Source organism: Rhinopithecus bieti, unplaced genomic scaffold (genome assembly GCF_001698545.2).
Source record: "Rhinopithecus bieti isolate Rb0 unplaced genomic scaffold, ASM169854v2 scaffold_13112, whole genome shotgun sequence".
Classification (NCBI taxonomy): Eukaryota; Metazoa; Chordata; class Mammalia; order Primates; family Cercopithecidae; genus Rhinopithecus; species Rhinopithecus bieti.
Window position 1 is genome coordinate 2,704,679 of NW_016807891.1, and position 18,797 is coordinate 2,723,475.

The 18,797-nt window shown below is 34.9% G+C and overlaps 1 protein-coding gene across 2 annotated transcripts in view; it reads left to right on the plus strand.

Annotated features, from left to right (window-relative positions):
• Positions 1-18,782, plus strand: part of UBE2E3 (ubiquitin conjugating enzyme E2 E3) — an 83,150-nt gene extending 64,368 nt beyond the window's left edge. For both annotated transcript variants that reach the window (XM_017884055.1, XM_017884054.1), the window contains exons 4-6: positions 13,344-13,476; positions 16,356-16,503; positions 18,146-18,782. In XM_017884055.1, coding sequence (XP_017739544.1) covers positions 13,344-13,476; positions 16,356-16,503; positions 18,146-18,243 — 379 coding nt within the window. In that variant the 3' untranslated portion in view covers positions 18,244-18,782. The remainder of the gene's footprint in view (positions 1-13,343; positions 13,477-16,355; positions 16,504-18,145) is intronic.
• Positions 18,783-18,797: the final 15 nt, after the last annotated feature.

The window sequence follows — 18,797 nt, forward strand, 5'->3', positions numbered from 1 at the left end:
CCCTATTATGCCGATCTAATTTTTTATGTCACTAGATTAGTGTATTGATCTTCTTAATGTACCTTTTGCTATTTTGTATGCTTATAGATAACATAATTCCTAAAGTCCCTGTGAATGGTTCTTATAGTAACCACTATGTTCAAAAGTCTTAATTGCTCACTAGTTTCTGATTTAGCTTACTGTACTCTCCAGTAACTGTTCAGTTCTAGGAGTATTTTATGGCATAGTAGTCATATAATGTCAGTGGTGCACTGGTTAATGTTCTAGAATTAATAATAATAATACATTTTATTTTCATATTATGTAAAATTTTCTAAATGTTAGAATTTAAAGTCAGAGAACTTACTAAATGTTTACATAGGATACTAAAATAAGATTTTACCTTTCTCTAATAGCATACCTTGTGTTTATGCTTTTAAGTCTGCTGCTTTATAAACAGAAAGAGAGGGAGGGAAATGGCAAGAAAGCATGCAGCAGCAAGAGCTGAGAATCTTAAACTGTCATAATCTACTTTTTAAAGACAAATGTATAGGCAAAAGTACTTGTGCTGTGTATGAGAAAGAAGATTGTAGAGACATTTTCTCATTTGATCAATTTTAAAAAGCTGTTATATTATGTTGATTATCATTACAGCTTTTGAGGTGGCGATGAGGAAGTTTTCCAAGGAGGCTGGCATGCCCCTCGCTGAGCCCAGCTATTACCTTAATAAATTCACCACAATCTAAAGATGTTAATGAGTTTTGGCAGAAGTTATAATAGCTTCTTACATCTTTCTGCACAATAGGAGTAACAGTTACAGAGACCAGGCAATTGTGTCATATCTGAGGATTGGAATACTTTCTTGTTTCCATTCTGTTTTTTCCAATTCTTTCTGCATATCTGCTCTCCTCGTCTCCAGTTGTTTTGAGTCATGGCTGAGCATTTTATCACCTGAGGAGTTTTTAAGCCTCTGTAAGCTCAGACCAAGCCCCAGACTAATACATCAGAATCTCTTAGGGGTGGGAGCTGGTATTGGGTAAGTTTTTAAACTCCACAGGTGATCACATTTGGCAGCCAAGGTTGGGACCCATGGTTTTAGATGTAGTAACCACATCAGTTAACTTAGTACCTCTTAAGAAGGTTGCTTATTAGAATAACCTGGGAGATTTTCTCCACACTGTTCCCTCCCGCCCACTTCCCTTATTACTTTAGTGAGCCAGTGTTAACTGATGGGAATATAGACATATCCTTGGATATGTTGGGACAGGAAAAAAAAAGACCAACAATTTGTTAAGTACTATTTTTCATACACTGTTTGGAATATAGTCTGCTTATTTAAATGACTTTGTATTTATCCAGCATTATTTTATGTGGATAATTTTGTGTAGTTCAGTATTTGCATAATCACTGTGAGGGCAAGGACCTGGTAGGTTCTGTTCATCACTGTATTTTCAGTACCCATTAGTGCCTGGTACATGGTAGGTAATCAGTAGATGTTAGAAGAGTGAATCAGTAACACTTGAGTACCTCACATATGTGCCAACTATATTATGAAGCTTTGTAATTACATTGTCCACCAAGGAAAAAGATCTTCCATAAAGCCAAAGATAAGCAGGAAATACATTTATTGAATTTTGAGTCTTTTGCAGGTCAGGGATTCTGTATAGGCATTAAGGTTTTGAACAAAAATGTAGCACAAAACACAAATACTTCCTGGTGGAAGATACATTTCCGTACCTGCCCTCGTATATCAAACTGCAAAACATACAGAAAAAAACTAATGGACAAACAGGTGCTTTTGGAGTCTGTACTTAGTTTAAACCTCATGATAAACTGGACTAAAGCTTGACACATTTATCAACTGTTAGTTGTATTTTACCTAATCATAGCCTGTCTTAAAGTTAAAGGCAGAAAATGAAAACAAGATGATCTGTCACATATGGTTAAGTTGTAATTCAGATTTACAATATATTGGTAAAATGGCTTCAATTTTGAATGAGCCCTTAAACTGTACAGTATGCAAAGAGTGGGGGAGGGAAGATACCTAAGAAGGGTAAGTAATCTTAGCCAAGATTTCTCAAAGCTCTTATTAATCTGATTTTTCAGAATTGGAAAATCTCTGTTGTCAGAGATCGCCAGTTTGGGGTTTGATAAAAAAAGCATATTATAGAAATTACTCTGCCTACCTAAAATCCTTTCTGGTTTAGACTTTCTTCTGTAGTGCTTTTACAACACTCTTAGTGCTTCAGTCATCACCCCAATTTGGACTTACTGGGCCCCTGTCCCTCTTATTTTTCAAATTAAAACTTACACAGAAAACTATTCAGAGTGGAAAGAGTATACAGTGAAAATTGGGTTTCCTTTTCATTCCAGAGCACCACATCCTTCTTAGAGGTAACCACTGTTAGTATTTCCTTCTGTATTTTTACAGAAAGAATTAGTTCATATTGCCAGCATACACATGCAGATAGTTTTTGCAGTTTATTGGTATGATCCCCACATGACTAGATGACGTCTTCTTTAGTTTCTAACACACTTTTCAAACCCAGCTTCTTTCCATATTTCTTCATGTAATTAATCTCTCCTCTGCTTTGTTTCCATTTGCTTTTTTGTTCCTCTTTTATACACCTGTCACAGGTCTGACATGTGTTATTGGGACTTAGGTGTGGTGGTCTCATCTCAGGCATCATCTCGCCTTCTTACTCTGTACTCTTTACCTAGTCTGGTGCATCCCACCTGCAGGACATTAAGGACCTGTGTATCAAAGTCTCACAAATTTATATCTGTAGGACCAGTCCCCTTTATCTTATTTGTCTGTCTCTTTGACGTATTTATCTTTTGGATATCTCTTAAACTTCTTAGTCCCAGTGTGTGCAAAACCAACTTTTTTTCAACGTCCATATCTTAGTTAATGTCATATACATTATCTCAGTCATACAGTCTGAAAACCATAAGCTATTCTTGATACCCCCTTTTCCTCACTTGCCCTATTTCAAAACGTAAGTCTGGTTGATTTTTTTAATTTTTTAATTTTTTTATTTTTTGCCTCCTAAGTAACTCTCAAGTCCCTCCTCTTTGTCTCTGGTACCACCTTAGTCTAGCCTGTCATCACCTTTCACCCACATTACTGCAGTGGTCCACCCACAGCTCCTCCAGGCCTCTTCCAGGCCATTTTCCACAGAGCAACCTGAGGAGGCTTTGCAAAATGTCCATATTAGTTTAACACTCCCCCTTTGTTGCTTAAAATCTTTTGATAGCTGCCTATTGCTTTTAATATAAAGACAAGTATCTTTCATGTAGCGTTATAAGGTCCTGCCTAGATGTTGGTTACAGCTTTCCTCATCAGGTCCTGTTTCATTGTACTTCCCATGTTCCCTTCGCTTCTGCCACATTGTCCTTCCAGACCCTGCTACTTGTTCCTAATAGCCTCAGGGCATTTGCATATGCTATGAATTCCTCTTTCCCAGCCCTTTCCTTTCACCTTCTCCTGATTAGCCCCCACTGGGGTATCTGAAGTAATCTAAGTATTGCTTCCTCTGACTCTTCCCTTACCTCTCTAACATTTCCCTGGCATTCAACAAAGATTACCTTGCCTTTGTAGCATTTTCTGTTTTATGTTTTTTTGTGTGTGTGAGTTTATTTGATTAAGATCTATATCCTCAGCTAGGCTGAAATCTCCATTGTGTATTTAGTTCCTTGTATAGATTTCTAGCCCCAAATCGTAGACACTCTTTGATGAATGAATGAATTTGTTTCCTTTATTGAATCTGACAAGTACTATATTTTGTATATTGTTAAAGCTTAAATACTTTTTTTGATTTCAAAGGAAATTCATAGGTTCACAAGGTACAGTATGGATTAATAAGCAATACTATTTCCTGGTTGGTTGTAATAGAGATTACATAAGAATTCACACATTTACCAAAAAGAGGTCATTCTTGGGAAGAGGAGTAGGAAGATAAAATCATTGGAACTGCTAGCACATACCTAGATCTGCCCTTTTAGTTAGTAGAATTATTTTTCTATATTATTTCTCCAGCCACTCCCCTCACCCTAATTGTCTGTATTATAGCTTTCCCTAATTGTGAACTCCTAAATGCTTTCAACCTAAATAAATATAATTCTTTCTAAAACACTCAGGAATAATAACTGTTCACTTATAAACAGCTTTTGAAGTTTGGAAAGCAATATAGAGGTATGGCTTTCCTTTAGAAAAACGTTACAAAAGCCACCTATATTCTCTGCCTAGTTCACACATGCCCATTTAGCATTTGATGTACTTCATATAATTAAATTTGTTCTGCATCCTAAGGATATTCCTAAGCCCCAACCGCCTTGATAAGGTTGTTAAAATGAACAACTCATTGCTAAGATTACCTTTTCTCCCTCTCTTGGGCAGTGAAGATAGAACTCAGCTGAGAGAGGGAATAGAGGCGATTAGGAGAAGAAAGAGTGGTGGGTTGAGATTTCTGGAGATTTCAGCTGAGGGAGTAGAGAAGTTTCACAGGATAAATATATTCTTTATGTCATCATTAGCAGAGAAGTCAAGGATCTTCTGGACAGAGCAGCTTTTTGAGTGTAGGTATTTTAGCTAAGTCGGATATTATACACCACAATCAATGTAAATATAAAAAGCAAGGGATTTAAGTGTGAAATTGTGACCACAGTATTAGTGAAAGACAATATGCTTATAGATGTTGATGTTTAATTTCACCATACCCACAGTTTATTCTGGCATCCCAGTGCTTGGTCCATAGTAGTTATTTACAATGTTATTTAACTGACTGGACTTGGATGTGTGTGTGTGTTTTTAATTATTTCACCTTGTGTATGGTTTTACTTTTAGAAATGTTTTCACCTATGTTTATATAAGTGTACAGTACTTTGCAATGAAAAATACTTGTACCAGAATTCTTACAAAGCGTTTCTTCTGATTATATACAATAGATTTGACTGCATTTGGATGATGAATGTCATAACAGGCCTTAAGATAGACAAAGCGCAAGCTTTATAGTAGCAGTTTTGAAGAAAGACTATATGGTAATTACTAGATCAGTAAAGCATTATTGCATTATCTGTGCAGATAGAAGCCCTTAGGCGATGCCATAAATATTTTTTTTTTACTTCTGCTAGAAATAGTTATTAATTCTTTAATGAAGATGGTTTTGCAGACTGAATTTATGTATATGTATATAGCATGCACACCCAGCTATTTTATTTTTGTGTTCAATCTAATTCCTTTAAAGAAAAGACTATGAATATACTACTATTCTGTAGACCATGTGATAAGGTTGTTAGGGCTGGACAGAAAGAAAAAATATGTTTATTTGCCATACGCTCAATATATGAAACGAAGACTAGGTTTCAAAAATCATACTTGCATGCATCACAGTAATTTACAAAAGGGCCAAGAAGTTACACACGCATTTGTAATAATTTATGTAAAAGACGTGAAGCTGATAAGGGATGGTTCAAAAACTTATGAATCAGAATCTGCTTAATAAAAATTTTAGGAAAAGAATCCACTTCTTTGCAAGGCAGTACTCTGATCACTATTTTCTGAACAGTTATTGAAGGTGTTTCAGGCAAGGGTTACATGATAATATAGATTTTTAATGCAAATGACCATATTTGTTTTGAAGGTGATACCTTGTGGGTTTTCTTCTACTCTTTCAAAACTTGAATTTTATATCATTTTGTTTTTCCTTCCATCCCCACATTCTAAGTGTTAAACATAAAAGGCTCAAAACTCATCTTGTCACCTGCTGTCTTGTTCAACAGGATTCTCTTCAGACATATAATCCTAAAGTTTGAGAGGAACTCTTGGACACTTAAAACAGAGATGTAACAAAGGATTAATAGTCCAAATTATATGAAGCACTTAAAAGTCTATCTAGAATAGAAGCCATTACAGAATCACCTTTAGTACGTGATTAGATACCTTTATTTCTGAATCTGTTTACATTTTATTTTGGCAGGCGCTGGGTAATTAAAAATATTTGTATGGATTTATTGCTTTAAAATTTGTGATGAAGACATTTTGGAAGAGAATCTTAGCTCTGCATATATGACCCTAGGCAAGTCACTTAACCTTTCTGGCTCGTTTTCTCGTCTATGAAATTGTGATAAAAAATACTTGAACAGGATTACTACTATCGAGTTAGATGTGATATAAAGCACCTGGCATAGAGTGGGCACTCCATAAAATGTTATATATTTCTTTAGTTATGTTAATAGTAAAATAGAACTCTGGTGTACTTTGAAACTTCCTTTTTTGTTTCAGCGTACAGTAGTAGGTAAGACTTGAGTAATAATCCAATAATCCTTTCATATATTCTAGCTTGAACATATTTTTTAAAGGAAGTAAAACTATATATAGTTGAAGTTTCTTCATACTTTCTTCCCAATGTCATTCTTTTTCCTTCCTGCCCAGAGGCAATAACTATTCTGTATGTTTGGTCCATGATTTCCATATACGTTTTCATACTTTCACTGTGTGTGTATGTATGCATTCATAAACAATATGTGGGATTTTTTAATGTTTTTTTAAATGTGAATAAATGGTATTCAATTACGTGTTTAATCCTACAACTTAACTTTTTTCACTGAGCATTATTTTTGAGATCTATCTCTTGCTGAAAAATGTAGGTCATTCATTTTAATTGCTGTGTAATTATCTGTTTCCTTATTGGTAGACATAATGGTTTTATGCAGTTTTTTCATTATTTTAAACAATGCTAGGTTGGATATGTTCATATTAATAGTCTTCTTAGAACTCAGGTCTGCTTATTGAGTCGCACCTTAATCCCTGAAATGTGTTTTACTGACCTACAAATGTTTGTAATGAACTTACTTATAAATGAACTTATTTATAATCTTAATTACGTAACTCATTCCAGTCTTTTCTAAAGATTGGTCTAGTTTAAGGGCTCCTCTTTCTAATCTCCCCTACTCCCATTACTCATACTGAGATGCTAACTTGATAATCTCATTGTGGGAAAAGTCATATCAACATTAGGAACAGTTATTGCTTATTTTGGTGATATTAATAGTGATTGATTTTAATTTTCAATATTACGCATTTTAAGTATACCAGTTCTAAAGTATACTTTTGCAGTAGAATATGTGTGCAAATTCTTATGACTATTAAAATACTTAGTCCAACCTAATGGAGTAACCTTTTGTATGTAATTTCTTTTTAAATATGTGTTTATAGTGAATACATGAGCTGGTTTTATAATTACTATTCTCTATGTTTTCTAGACTGCTTCTTTTTTATGCAGTATGGCATCATATCTAGAATTTTGTATCTCTGTTTTAAGTCAAAATACGTTTTCCAAATAAAATTATTTTGTATAGAGCCTGCAGACACTAGATACATTTCTGAATCACTGAAGTATTTCCATATAGTTTGGTACAATGTAAAAGTTACGTGATTTAACTTAATTATGACTGAATCATGGTGCTGAAATGCCTCCTTTCATTAGCCATATTATTAATCTGAGTGAATCTTATCTAGTTGTTAAGGCTGAGAAAAGAAAGGTGGCTGACACAGCCACATCCTATAAGAAAATGTAATGCTTAAATTACAGTCATTAAGGTGTAACTAATTCTCCCATTTAGTTAGGATGTTGGTGATGTCAAGAATTAATTAAAATACTTGGCAGGGGTGTCCGGGGAAAGAATACAGTCATAGGTTCTTGAAGTTTCTGTTTCCGGTTAGGCCAGTAAAGCCCCGTCCTCATCCTCTTTTTCTTTGATCACTAGAGACAGAAACTAAAAACTGTGGCTTGGCCGGGCGCGGTGGCTCAAGCCTGTAATCCCAGCACTTTGGGAGGCCGAGACGGGCGGATCACGAGGTCAGGAGATCGAGACCATCCTGGCTAACACGGTGAAACCCCTCTCTACTAAAAAAAAATACAAAAAACTAGCCAGGCGAAGTGGTGGGCGCCTGTAGTCCCAGCTACTCGGGAGGCTGAGGCAGGAGAATGGCGTGAACCCGGGAGGCGGAGCTTGCAGTGAGCTGAGATCGCGCCACTGCACTCCAGCCTGGGTGACAGAGCGAGACTCCGTCTCAAAAAAAAAAAAAAAAAAACCCATGGCTTTAGGCTGCTAAAAGCATAAAACAAAACAATAGCAGCACAACAATAACAGCAAAAATAAGCAGGTTGGACAAGTTTGCTATAGTCTGTGTGGCATTTAAATATCTTCGTTAACCTGTTTAAGGTATATGCTTATTGCTTTTCAGAAATTTTGAATTTTAAAAATATCTGGAAATGGTTGAGTGCTGAAAGTTAACAGTGCAGTTATCATTGAGAACACCTGACTTTCACACATTAATTTAACACCACCAACATTGGCTAGTCCTTTTTATTATCTAGTAATAGCCACAGAAATACTCCTTTCCTGCTTATCTCCCAGTTTGTAGTTTCTAGTCATTTCAAGACCTAGTTCTTAATCACTTTTGCTAAAAGGTGTGCCCACTCTTAAGGCCAGGGGTAGATTCCTTGTTTTATTTTCTTTGTTCTGCTTCTTCTGCCTCTGCTTTCCAGGAGAGTCTCCATTTTCCTATCTGCTGTGAAATGCTCGCTGGTCACTTTTCTACCTTGGTTTTCTTTTATCCTTACCTCCCTTTTATCTGGCCTATTGGTGGACTTGCCATGTGCCTCTCTGTGCACAGGACACCTCGCCATCGCTTTTACAGTGCTGTTCCTTCTTAGTCAATTGTTAGTCATTTCAGCATCCTTTAAGTCTCCAGGAATAATCTTTTTCTTTTCCTCTCATTCTTTTGTGACCAGAATTTCCTTATTTTTACATCTCTTTTCTCCTTGGTTTATAAACATATGTTTGAAAGAGTAGGAAAAGATCAGAGGCCAGAGTGAATACCTGCCAACTACATGAACTTTGAGAGCCAGAGTGATCAATTTAAAGGCACTCTGGGTTATGTATTTTTAAAATGTCTAACTATATATCATACTTTTCAGTATTTTTCACTGCAGATATACAGTACCTTATTTAATGTTACGGAAGAAATAGTTTAAATAAATTTTGTGGACCAGGATTTAAACCACCTTAGTTCTGTGGTCAGAATGTGTTTCAAGTTCCAAAATACCTGATTTCAAAACAAATTTTTGGAACATACTCATTTATAAAAGTTAGTAAATCTTTTATAAACCAGTACTTAGAGAAACACAGACTTCTTATTTTAATATATAAATATTTGCTTGTTCTAAACTTTATTTGTATTTTTTAAATTAATAGCTTTTTCTGGGCAGTTTTAAGTTCATAGCGAAATTGAGTGAAAACTCCTTGTCTCTCTGCCCCTGCACACACACACAATCACCCTGCTATTATTGTCCCACACTACAGTGGTATAGTTGTTCCATTCCAACCAATAAACCTACATTGACATATCATTATCATGCAGAGTCCCTAGTTTTCATCACGGTTCACTCTTGATGTTGTACATTTTATGGATTGTTACACATGCATAATGACATACCCGCCATGTCACACCATACTGAATAGTTTCACTACTTTAAAGATCCTCCGTGCTGTGCCTCTTCATCCCTTCCACCCCACTAACCCCTGGCAACCACTGATATTTTTACTGTTTCTGTAGTTTTGCCTCCAGAATGTCATGTAGATAGAGTCGTACAGTATGTAGCCTTTTCATATTGGGTTCTCCTCCTTAGTAATATACATTTAAGTTTCATGCATGTCTTTTCATGGCTTGATAGCTCATTTCTTTTTAGCACTGAATAATATTTTGTTGTCTGGAGGTACCACAGTTTATATATCCATTCGCCTACTGAAGTGCATCTTGATCACCTTCAAGATTTGGCAGTTATGAATGAAACTGCTTTTCACATCTGCATGCAGGATTTTGAGTGGACATAAGTTTTCAGTCATTTGAGTAAATACCCAGGAGTGTGATTGCTGGATCTTATGGTAAGATATGTTTATGTTTATAAGAAAATTGCCAAACACTCTTCCAAAGTAGACATCCAGATGCGTAAAAATGAATCTAAATATTTTGCATTTCCTGTACCATTTTGTATTCTCCACTAGCAACGGATGAGAGTTCCTATTACTCCACATTTTCGTCAGCATTTGTTGTTAGTGTTTTAGATTTTGGCCATTCTGATAGTTGTGTAGTGGTATGTTTTTCTTGTTTTAACTTGAAATTCCCTAATGACATTAGGTTGAACAGGTTTTCGTATGCTTACTTGCCATCTGTTTATCTTTGGTGTGAGGAATCTGTTTAGGTATTTTGCCCGTTTTATAATCAGGTTGTTCATTTTCTTGAGTTTTAATTGTTCATTGTATATTTTTGATAATAGTTCTTTTGCAAATAATTTCTCCACAACTATTGCCTGTCGTCTTCTCCTGACATAGTCTTGCAGAGCAAAAACAATCTAGGCTGCAGTTACAGATGTGGAAGTTAAGAGCATATTGGTGCTATTGGGAGCAATAAAACTGCGTAAGATAACCAAAACAGTACAGGTAGGTAGAAAAGAGAAGAGGTGTAAGGTCTTAGCTCTGGAGGACTGATGATATTTAAAGTTTAGGGAGATAAGGAGTAGGAATAGAGAGTGAGAAGGGGCCAGAAAATGTAGGAAAACTAACAAAGTATGTTATTCTGGGAATTAAAGAGAAAGTGTATCAAAGATGATGTGATTGGCTGTGTCAGGTGTTGCTGGACTAATCAAATAATGTGAAGACTGAGATATGATCAATAGGTATAGTGATGAGGTCACTGGTGACCTTGGATGAGAGCTGTTTCAGTGGAGCAGTGGGAGGAAATGCCTGTTTGGAATGAGTTCAAGTGATAACAGAGGAGAGAAACTGAAGATAGGAGGTGTAGATAAGATTTCCAAGGAGTTTTGCTGTAAAGGAAAGATGATTGAGATGGAAGCTGGAAGGGATAGAGAAATAGAGATTTAAAAAAATAATAATAAAGTTGGGAGAAATGGCATTGTTGGATTCTTATTGGCATCACTCACCAGAGAAGGAAAAATGGATGATTCAAGACAGTGAAAGTGGCAGAGAGAGTGTCAATCAGCTGTTAGCCTCTAATATGGTTTGTTTAAATTACAGTGGACTCAGCTCTGCAGCTGCTCATATCCCTTCCTGACGCCTTCCCATCTTGCCCCGTGTTTGTCTAACAGATGGTACATCTATGAGAATGAAAAGAGACCCCTAACTCCAGACAGGTAGCCAAAACTACCTGGATTTTAGCCCTCACTTGCCCTAAGCTAGGTATCTTTGGGTACAGCAAAGTAATCACACTACCATAGATTCTCTGCTTAGTCTACTCCGAGACAATAGGAAAAGTTATTTACTATCCTGCTGTAGTAGTTAAATGTACACTTTGTCCTATAGTTAAATGTACACTTTGTCCTATGGCAAACAGCATGATAAGTGGGAAGAGAGCACATTTAAGAACTAAAAATTTGGTGTGGGAATCCAAGCTCTTCTACCAACTGGCAGTAAAATATATTTGAGGAGAGTTTAAGGCATATGAGTCGTCTTACCGACAAGTAATTATGAGTTTAGATTTTATTTGAACTATCTGTCCTTTGTATTTTATAAAGTAATGGTGTTAAGCACAGTGCACCAAAATGTAACTGAGACTTAGTAGCACCTAGGACTCAGATCTTGGTTTTTCTGACAACATGCCCATTGAAAGGAACCCTGGCTCTTTGGAAAAATGGCTGATTCCAAGGATGGGATTCCTTATGCCAAAGGAAGGAAATGCTTAAAAAAAAAAAAAAAAAAAAAAAAAAAAAAAAAAAAAGCTCACATGTTGCAAGGCTATAGGAGTCATTTTGAAAGGGTTCTCCATTGGCCAAGCCTGCGATAATTTGGGCATCAAAATAATTAAAGGCATTAATGACTTACAAAGCATTGGGAAAAAATGAGACCATACCAATAATACTTACTTCTGTACATACGTACAGGCAGTAGAAAGGGCTCAAGGGGTAACTGTTAAGTGTAGAGAAAGTTCTAGAATTGGAAAATCATGATTTTATTGCTGTAACAGAATACCTGAGACTGAGTAGGTTATAGGGAAAAGAGGTTTATTTGGTTCACCTGATGGGCGTCTGCATCTAGTGAGGGCCTCAGGCTGCTTCAGCTTGCTGTGGAAAGGCAAGCATCAAATGCAAAGAGATCACAAAGCAAGAGAGGAAGGAAGAAAGAGAAACCAAGGAAAGCCACCCTTTTTAACAGTGAGTTCTCTTGGGAACTAATTCATTTTTGCTAGAGTGAGGACTCACCCCTGAGGGAGGGCATTAATTTATTCATGAGGGATCTACCCCTCTGACCCAACATTGCCACATTTGGGGGTCAGATTTCAACATGAGTTTTAGCAGGGACAAATCAAACCATAGCAATCACAAATGGATGCTTAATATTGGGAAGAAATTTTGATGAGAAGCAGGATATTTGCCTGGTCTTAAAGTGTCTGTCCAAAGATTGCTTACTGGTTGCAGGGAAAAAATAGTAACTAAACAGTAGGAAAATTGGATAGCACTATGTCTGGATGATGAAACTTAACATCACCAATGAGGTACAGGTAGATGCTGTGTGCGTCCAAGTGTGATACCATGAGAAGGACACATCACTTACATACTATTTCAGCCAGAAATTCATTACATGAATCAAATCATGACGAAACATGGAAAGCTCAAAATGATGAGCATTTTTAAAAAAAGAAGACTAGATTCTGCAAAAAAAGTTAATGTTACAAAAGTTAAAGAAAGGCGGAAAGGACCCATATTAAAGGAGAATAAAGACACAGGAAATACATAGTTCCAAGACTGGGTCCTGCATCCAGAGAAAAATTAATGTTTTAAAAGGATATTACAGAATCAGTTGACAACATTATAATACAAATGGCAGTTTAAAGAATTGTATTAATGTATTTACTGAAATTGTAACTGTATTGTGATTTATAGGAGATTATTTTTAGGAAATGCATGCTGAAGTGTTTATGGGGAAAAGGCCATAAAGCGTGCAACTTTCAAATGACTGAGAAAAAAGCGTCCCTATGCATGCTTGCAGGTTAAGAGGGGTGTGTGTTTCGGAGAGAGGGCAGAGCAGAATGCTAATGGAAACTGGGTAAAGTTATACCGATTTTCTTTGTACTTTTCTTGCATTTCTTCTGTAAGTTTGTAATATTTCCAAATAAGTTCTTACACACATGCACATGCAAACACATTGGGGCTTATTTCTTTTATACTTATTTCACTTCTTATTGCTCTAGATTGCTAATTTACCTTTAACACTTCCCTGGTTTTAGGATATTAACATGAATTGCTAATATATGTACATACTGATTTTTAATTTCTTTTAAATAGTGCTGGGCCTAAAGGAGATAACATTTATGAATGGAGATCAACTATACTTGGTCCACCGGGTTCTGTATATGAAGGTGGTGTGTTTTTTCTGGATATCACATTTTCATCAGATTATCCATTTAAGCCACCAAAGGTAAGAAGCTAGAAGTGCATTCTTTAATATTTAATCCTCCTTCTCTAAATTTAATTGGTTATTCTAAAACTTAAATGTGTATTGATGCAATTATTTTGATTTCATTGCTTTTCATGGATTGATATGGAAAATTTCATGTAATCAAGAATTTTAAAATTTTAAAAGAATTTAAAACTGGAAGTAATTTATTATTTTTTTCACAAATAATTTGTAATAAGCAGAAAGAGTTTAATTCTTAAGTGTAAATAAAACTATACCTTGCACCTCAGTACAGCAGGTAAATTTTATGCTTATGAGGGAAAATATCCTATGAACCTTCATTAATACCTTAATTAACAATACCTTAATTAACTATTAAGGTATTAATGAAGATATTTATTAGGATAAAAAGTAAAACTGACAGCTTCCAGAAATAAGTGTTTAATAATGTGAATTTTGTGCTGAATACCTTATCTTTATAGATAAGCAAAAACTTCATAGCCAAGAAGAGGGAAATGAATAATATTTAGTAAACTCATATTGTTCCTTCTGTGGGTATGATGTAGTAATGGAAACAGAATGCCTCAGTTTTGTTGGCTCTGAGTTCATTTGAAGTATGAATTAGATGGATAACAGAGAACTGGGTGAGTTGTGCCTTGTAATGACCGTCAGCTTTGCAAAGTTTAAACGTAACAGTTACTTGAATGGCTCCCTCCCCTAACTTCTGTTTCTACAATGGTCAAGTCAGCAGGTAAAAACCACTGGAATTAAGCATGAGCATTATTATGCTCTTGTTACAGAGATATCTGACATTCTAGAGGAAAGTATATTTTCAAGTCCATAGCCCTTAACTACGGTGAAATGTTTTTCTTTCCAACATGGTAACTTTTGTTCTCTATACTTTATAAAGTTTATGTTGCAATTTATACCATTTAAAATTTATGTAGCCTGTGTGTATGTGTGTATGTGCACATAAACAGATTTATTTTGTGAATAAAAGAGGGTTATTTCTCAGTAATGAATCATCTAACAAGGTAGCAAGAGTTCCATATAGTGGTATTTACCCCAAACCGCAGACACTGTTTACTCTCAGTTACAGCTGTTAGTGTTTAAAGTGCTTTAACCGTGTGGTCCCATCAGAATGTAAGATCTTGAAATTATTTTTGCATATGGGGAAGATTAATTGAAGAAAAAGACTCTTAAGTTTTTCTGACACCTTCTAATGGAAAATGGAAATTGACTGATATAAGAATTTCACAGTATATAGTACTGTATATGATTTGCCAATAATTTTGATTAATATAATGATTATAAATTTAGCATGTTAGTTTTTTGCTGAAATTGCCATATATTAAATTTCTAATTCTTTAGTGTTAGTTCGCTCTGTTGCTAAGATATACAGTATTAACCGTTATTAAGATCTGTAGTTGGACAAGTGAAAAATGATTTCTGGTATGATCTTGGTATTTGGAACAATTATTTCTCTACAGTGCTAAATCTTTTTGAAGTTTGGAAAAAATGTTGAGCTTCTTGAAGGATAATAAATATTTAATAGAAATCCGTTCATGAATGCTACTCTGTTCAGTAGTTATAACTGAAAATGTATTTGTAAATCACATATGTATTGAGTAGTAATGTCTGATCTGAACATAAATTATTTCTATATTCTAGAACAGCATTAATGGAAATATAGTAAAATCTACATGTATCATTTTAAATGTCCTAAGAGCTACATAAAACGTAAAAACCAGAATTTTAGTACTATATTAGTTAACCCAACATATTCAGAATATTGTCATTTCAACATGTAATCAATGTAAGAGTATTGTTAATGAAATCTTACACGTTTTCTTTTTGGTACTAACTCTTTGAAATCTGGTATTTATTTTACAACACTTTCAGTTTGTTTCAATTCACTTTGCCACAATTTAAGAGCTGTATATGCACATGTAGCTAGTATATGCTGTATTGGTCAGAGCAGTTCTGGAAGGGCATTCTCTCTTCCTCCCCCACTAAACTAGTGTGGTGCTCCCCCACCCCCTCCCCATCATGCATTCTTTTCAGAAAGACACTTTTGAGAGCATTTAATATTTTCTTCCCAGATTCCACTTTTGTGCCCACAGTACACTGCTAGTTTCAAATGATCAGAAATTGTTTTTTTTCTCGGCAACTCCAATTATGAATTAACTATCCAATTAGTGTTTGTGATTGTTTTGAGACTTGGCAGTGTTTGTTCTTATGATTTATCTTCTTCTCTCACACATTTCAGTGATATATTAGTTTCCTTTATCCAGTAGCTAAAAACCTTGCTTATTTTATTTTAATATTTTAGTCTAACAAGACAGTGAACCAGCTGTAGAAATAAAAGGCTAAGAAACAGAAAGGCAGGTAGTGTAAATGATTTTACCAACCTTCTAAATCCTCCAGTATTTTCTAACGTTTGGTAGAAAATTAGCTGAATTGATACTGATCTTTTCTACTAAGAAAGTGATGTCACTTTTATGTTTTAAAAAAGATCTTCATCAGTTCCTCTTACCTTTGGCACCAAAACATTTCTCTTCCTCACTTTCTGTCTTTCTGTATGTGTGTGTACACACACAGTTGTATATGATGTGGGTGTGTATGCAAACACACGTACCCACACACATAGATAGAATTACTGTATCAGTTATTTAAGTATAACTGATCAATTCCTTACTTTAGTTCTTTCTATACAGGGTAAAAATAAAAATTTCAACTGAGTCAAAACCATTTAATTCTGTTATTAAACCTAATCTAAAGTTAGCTCCAGTCAGATAATTTAGTATCTTCTATGATATATTACCCTTCATTTTTTTCTAGTGTTTTAGTTGGTAATATAGCATTCATTTTCCTTCTGTTTTTAATGTGACTGTGCTTAGGTTACTTTCCGCACCAGAATTTATCACTGCAACATCAACAGTCAGGGAGTCATCTGTCTGGACATCCTTAAAGACAACTGGAGTCCCGCTTTGACTATTTCAAAAGTTTTGCTGTCTATTTGTTCCCTTTTGACAGACTGCAACCCTGGTAAGCAAATCTTTATTAACACAAAAACCAGTGCTTTTTTTTTTTTTTTTTTTTTTAGTTAGCTTTAAATGTAGATTGAGAGGTAAATGTTATTGACAGAAAGATCTCCGTAAAACAGTTTGTAAGGAAATTACCAGTGCCATTTGAAGTAGACTAGGCCAAAAGTTTCTCAATACCTTCATTTAATTTGTTAATGGCATACCACTCTCTAATTATTTTGTCACCATCATTAATGGAATCTCTACTTTTAAAACTATTTAGGTGCGCAGACCACTTCTAACAAGAGTAAACCAATGTCTCTGAAACCAGCGCCTCCTTTTCCTGCTCCTTCCATTCTGCGATATGCTTTTAGGCAACTACTTTAATAATAGAGGGCTTCTTGTTCTCCCTTCCTTTTTGAATTAATTAGTTATATTAGGTGTAGTAGTAATGAATATTAAAATGATAGCCAATGAGAATTGAACTAGATTATGATTATATAAACTCAGATAAAATCATTTGTGTATAATTCATAACTTTAAAAAATGCTGCCACATATGAACTTCAGAAACTTGAGTAGCTGACTTGATAAAATGATGTTTAGACTTGAAATTTCACACATTTTGTTTTGCTATGTGACCTTTTTTTTTTAAGTTGACTTACTTTTTCTGAATATTTGATAAGTCACTGAAAACTGTTACTGTTGTTACCTTGTGCTTGGTAGAGATACATATGCAATAGATAGAGACGGATGGATATTCATTGTTGTATCATTTATTAGAGTATTGGAAACAACCTCAATGCCCATTAATTGATGTAACTTTTTAAAAGAATGACAACTCTATATGAACTCATAGGGAAATATCTTTAAGATATATTAAGTATAAAAGGCACTGGAAAAAATACATATATACAATATAATATTCTAAATGGTTGTCAATGCATGTAAGAACTCTGGAAAGTAATGTTGTAAATGGGTAAAAGTTGTTTGCCAGGGAAAGAAAGAAACTTCTGAGTAGTTGGAGTCAGGAAGGAAGAGAGTTTTTTTACTGGCTATGGTTTGGTACAATTCAAATATTGTACCATATGTACATATTTTTTTCTTTTAAACATCAAAATAAAATTTATATCAGGTTCACTCTCTAGTTCAGAATTCTACTTAAAACAAAATGGCAAGTAAGGTTTCAAGTGGAAATATGGATAGTGATTAGAGTCATATCAGGCACAGAATGAAGGAAGCATTGTATTTGAAATAGCATGGTATCATAAGACTGGGGTTTTACTTAAAATTACCATTTTGAACTATTCATAAGCAGAAATATAACCTCCTAGTATACTTCCATTGTTGAATGAAAGGCCAAAATTATAAAATAGTTTTGTATATTAAAACCTGTATCTTTCATAAAAGTCAAATCTAACTATTTTATGTATAGCTCAAAATTCGTTGTTGTTGTTGTTGTTGTTTTGCTGAAGGGGGCTTTCCTAACTTGAATATTAAAATATACATATGATCATGTTACTTTAAATTTTTTCTTTTGAAAATCTAGCTATTATATATGAAGATACTGCTGAAAAGTAAGCATTTCATTTTAATAGAATATTAGAACTCTACCTTGAAGAAGATACCACAAAATAGCTTTTAATGTTCTTTCCACTTTTCCAGCGGATCCTCTGGTTGGAAGCATAGCCACTCAGTATTTGACCAACAGAGCAGAACACGACAGGATAGCCAGACAGTGGACCAAGAGATACGCAACATAATTCACATAATTTGTATGCAGTGTGAAGGAGCAGAAGGCATCTTCTCACTGTGCTGCAAATCTTTATAGCCTTTACAATACGGACTTCTGTGTATATGTTATACTGATTCTACTCTGCTTTTATCCTTTGGAGCCTGGGAGACTCCCCAAAAAGGTAAATGCTATCAAGAGTAGAACTTTGTAGCTGTAGATTAGTTATGTTTAAAACGCCTACTTGCAAGTCTTGCTTCTTTGGGATATCAAAATGTATTTTGTGATGTACTAAGGATACTGGTCCTGAAGTCTACCAAATATTATAGTGCATTTTAGCCTAATTCATTATCTGTATGAAGTTATAAAAGTAGCTGTAGATGACTAGGAATTATGTCATTTGTATTAAACCCAGATCTATTTCTGAGTATGTGGTTCATGCTGTTGTGAAAAATGTTTTACCTTTTACCTTTGTCAGTTTGTAATGAGAGGATTTCCTTTTACCCTTTGTAGCTCAGAGAGCACCTGATGTATCATCTCAAACACAATAAACATGCTCCTGAAGGCATAGTTTCCTGTCGTAAT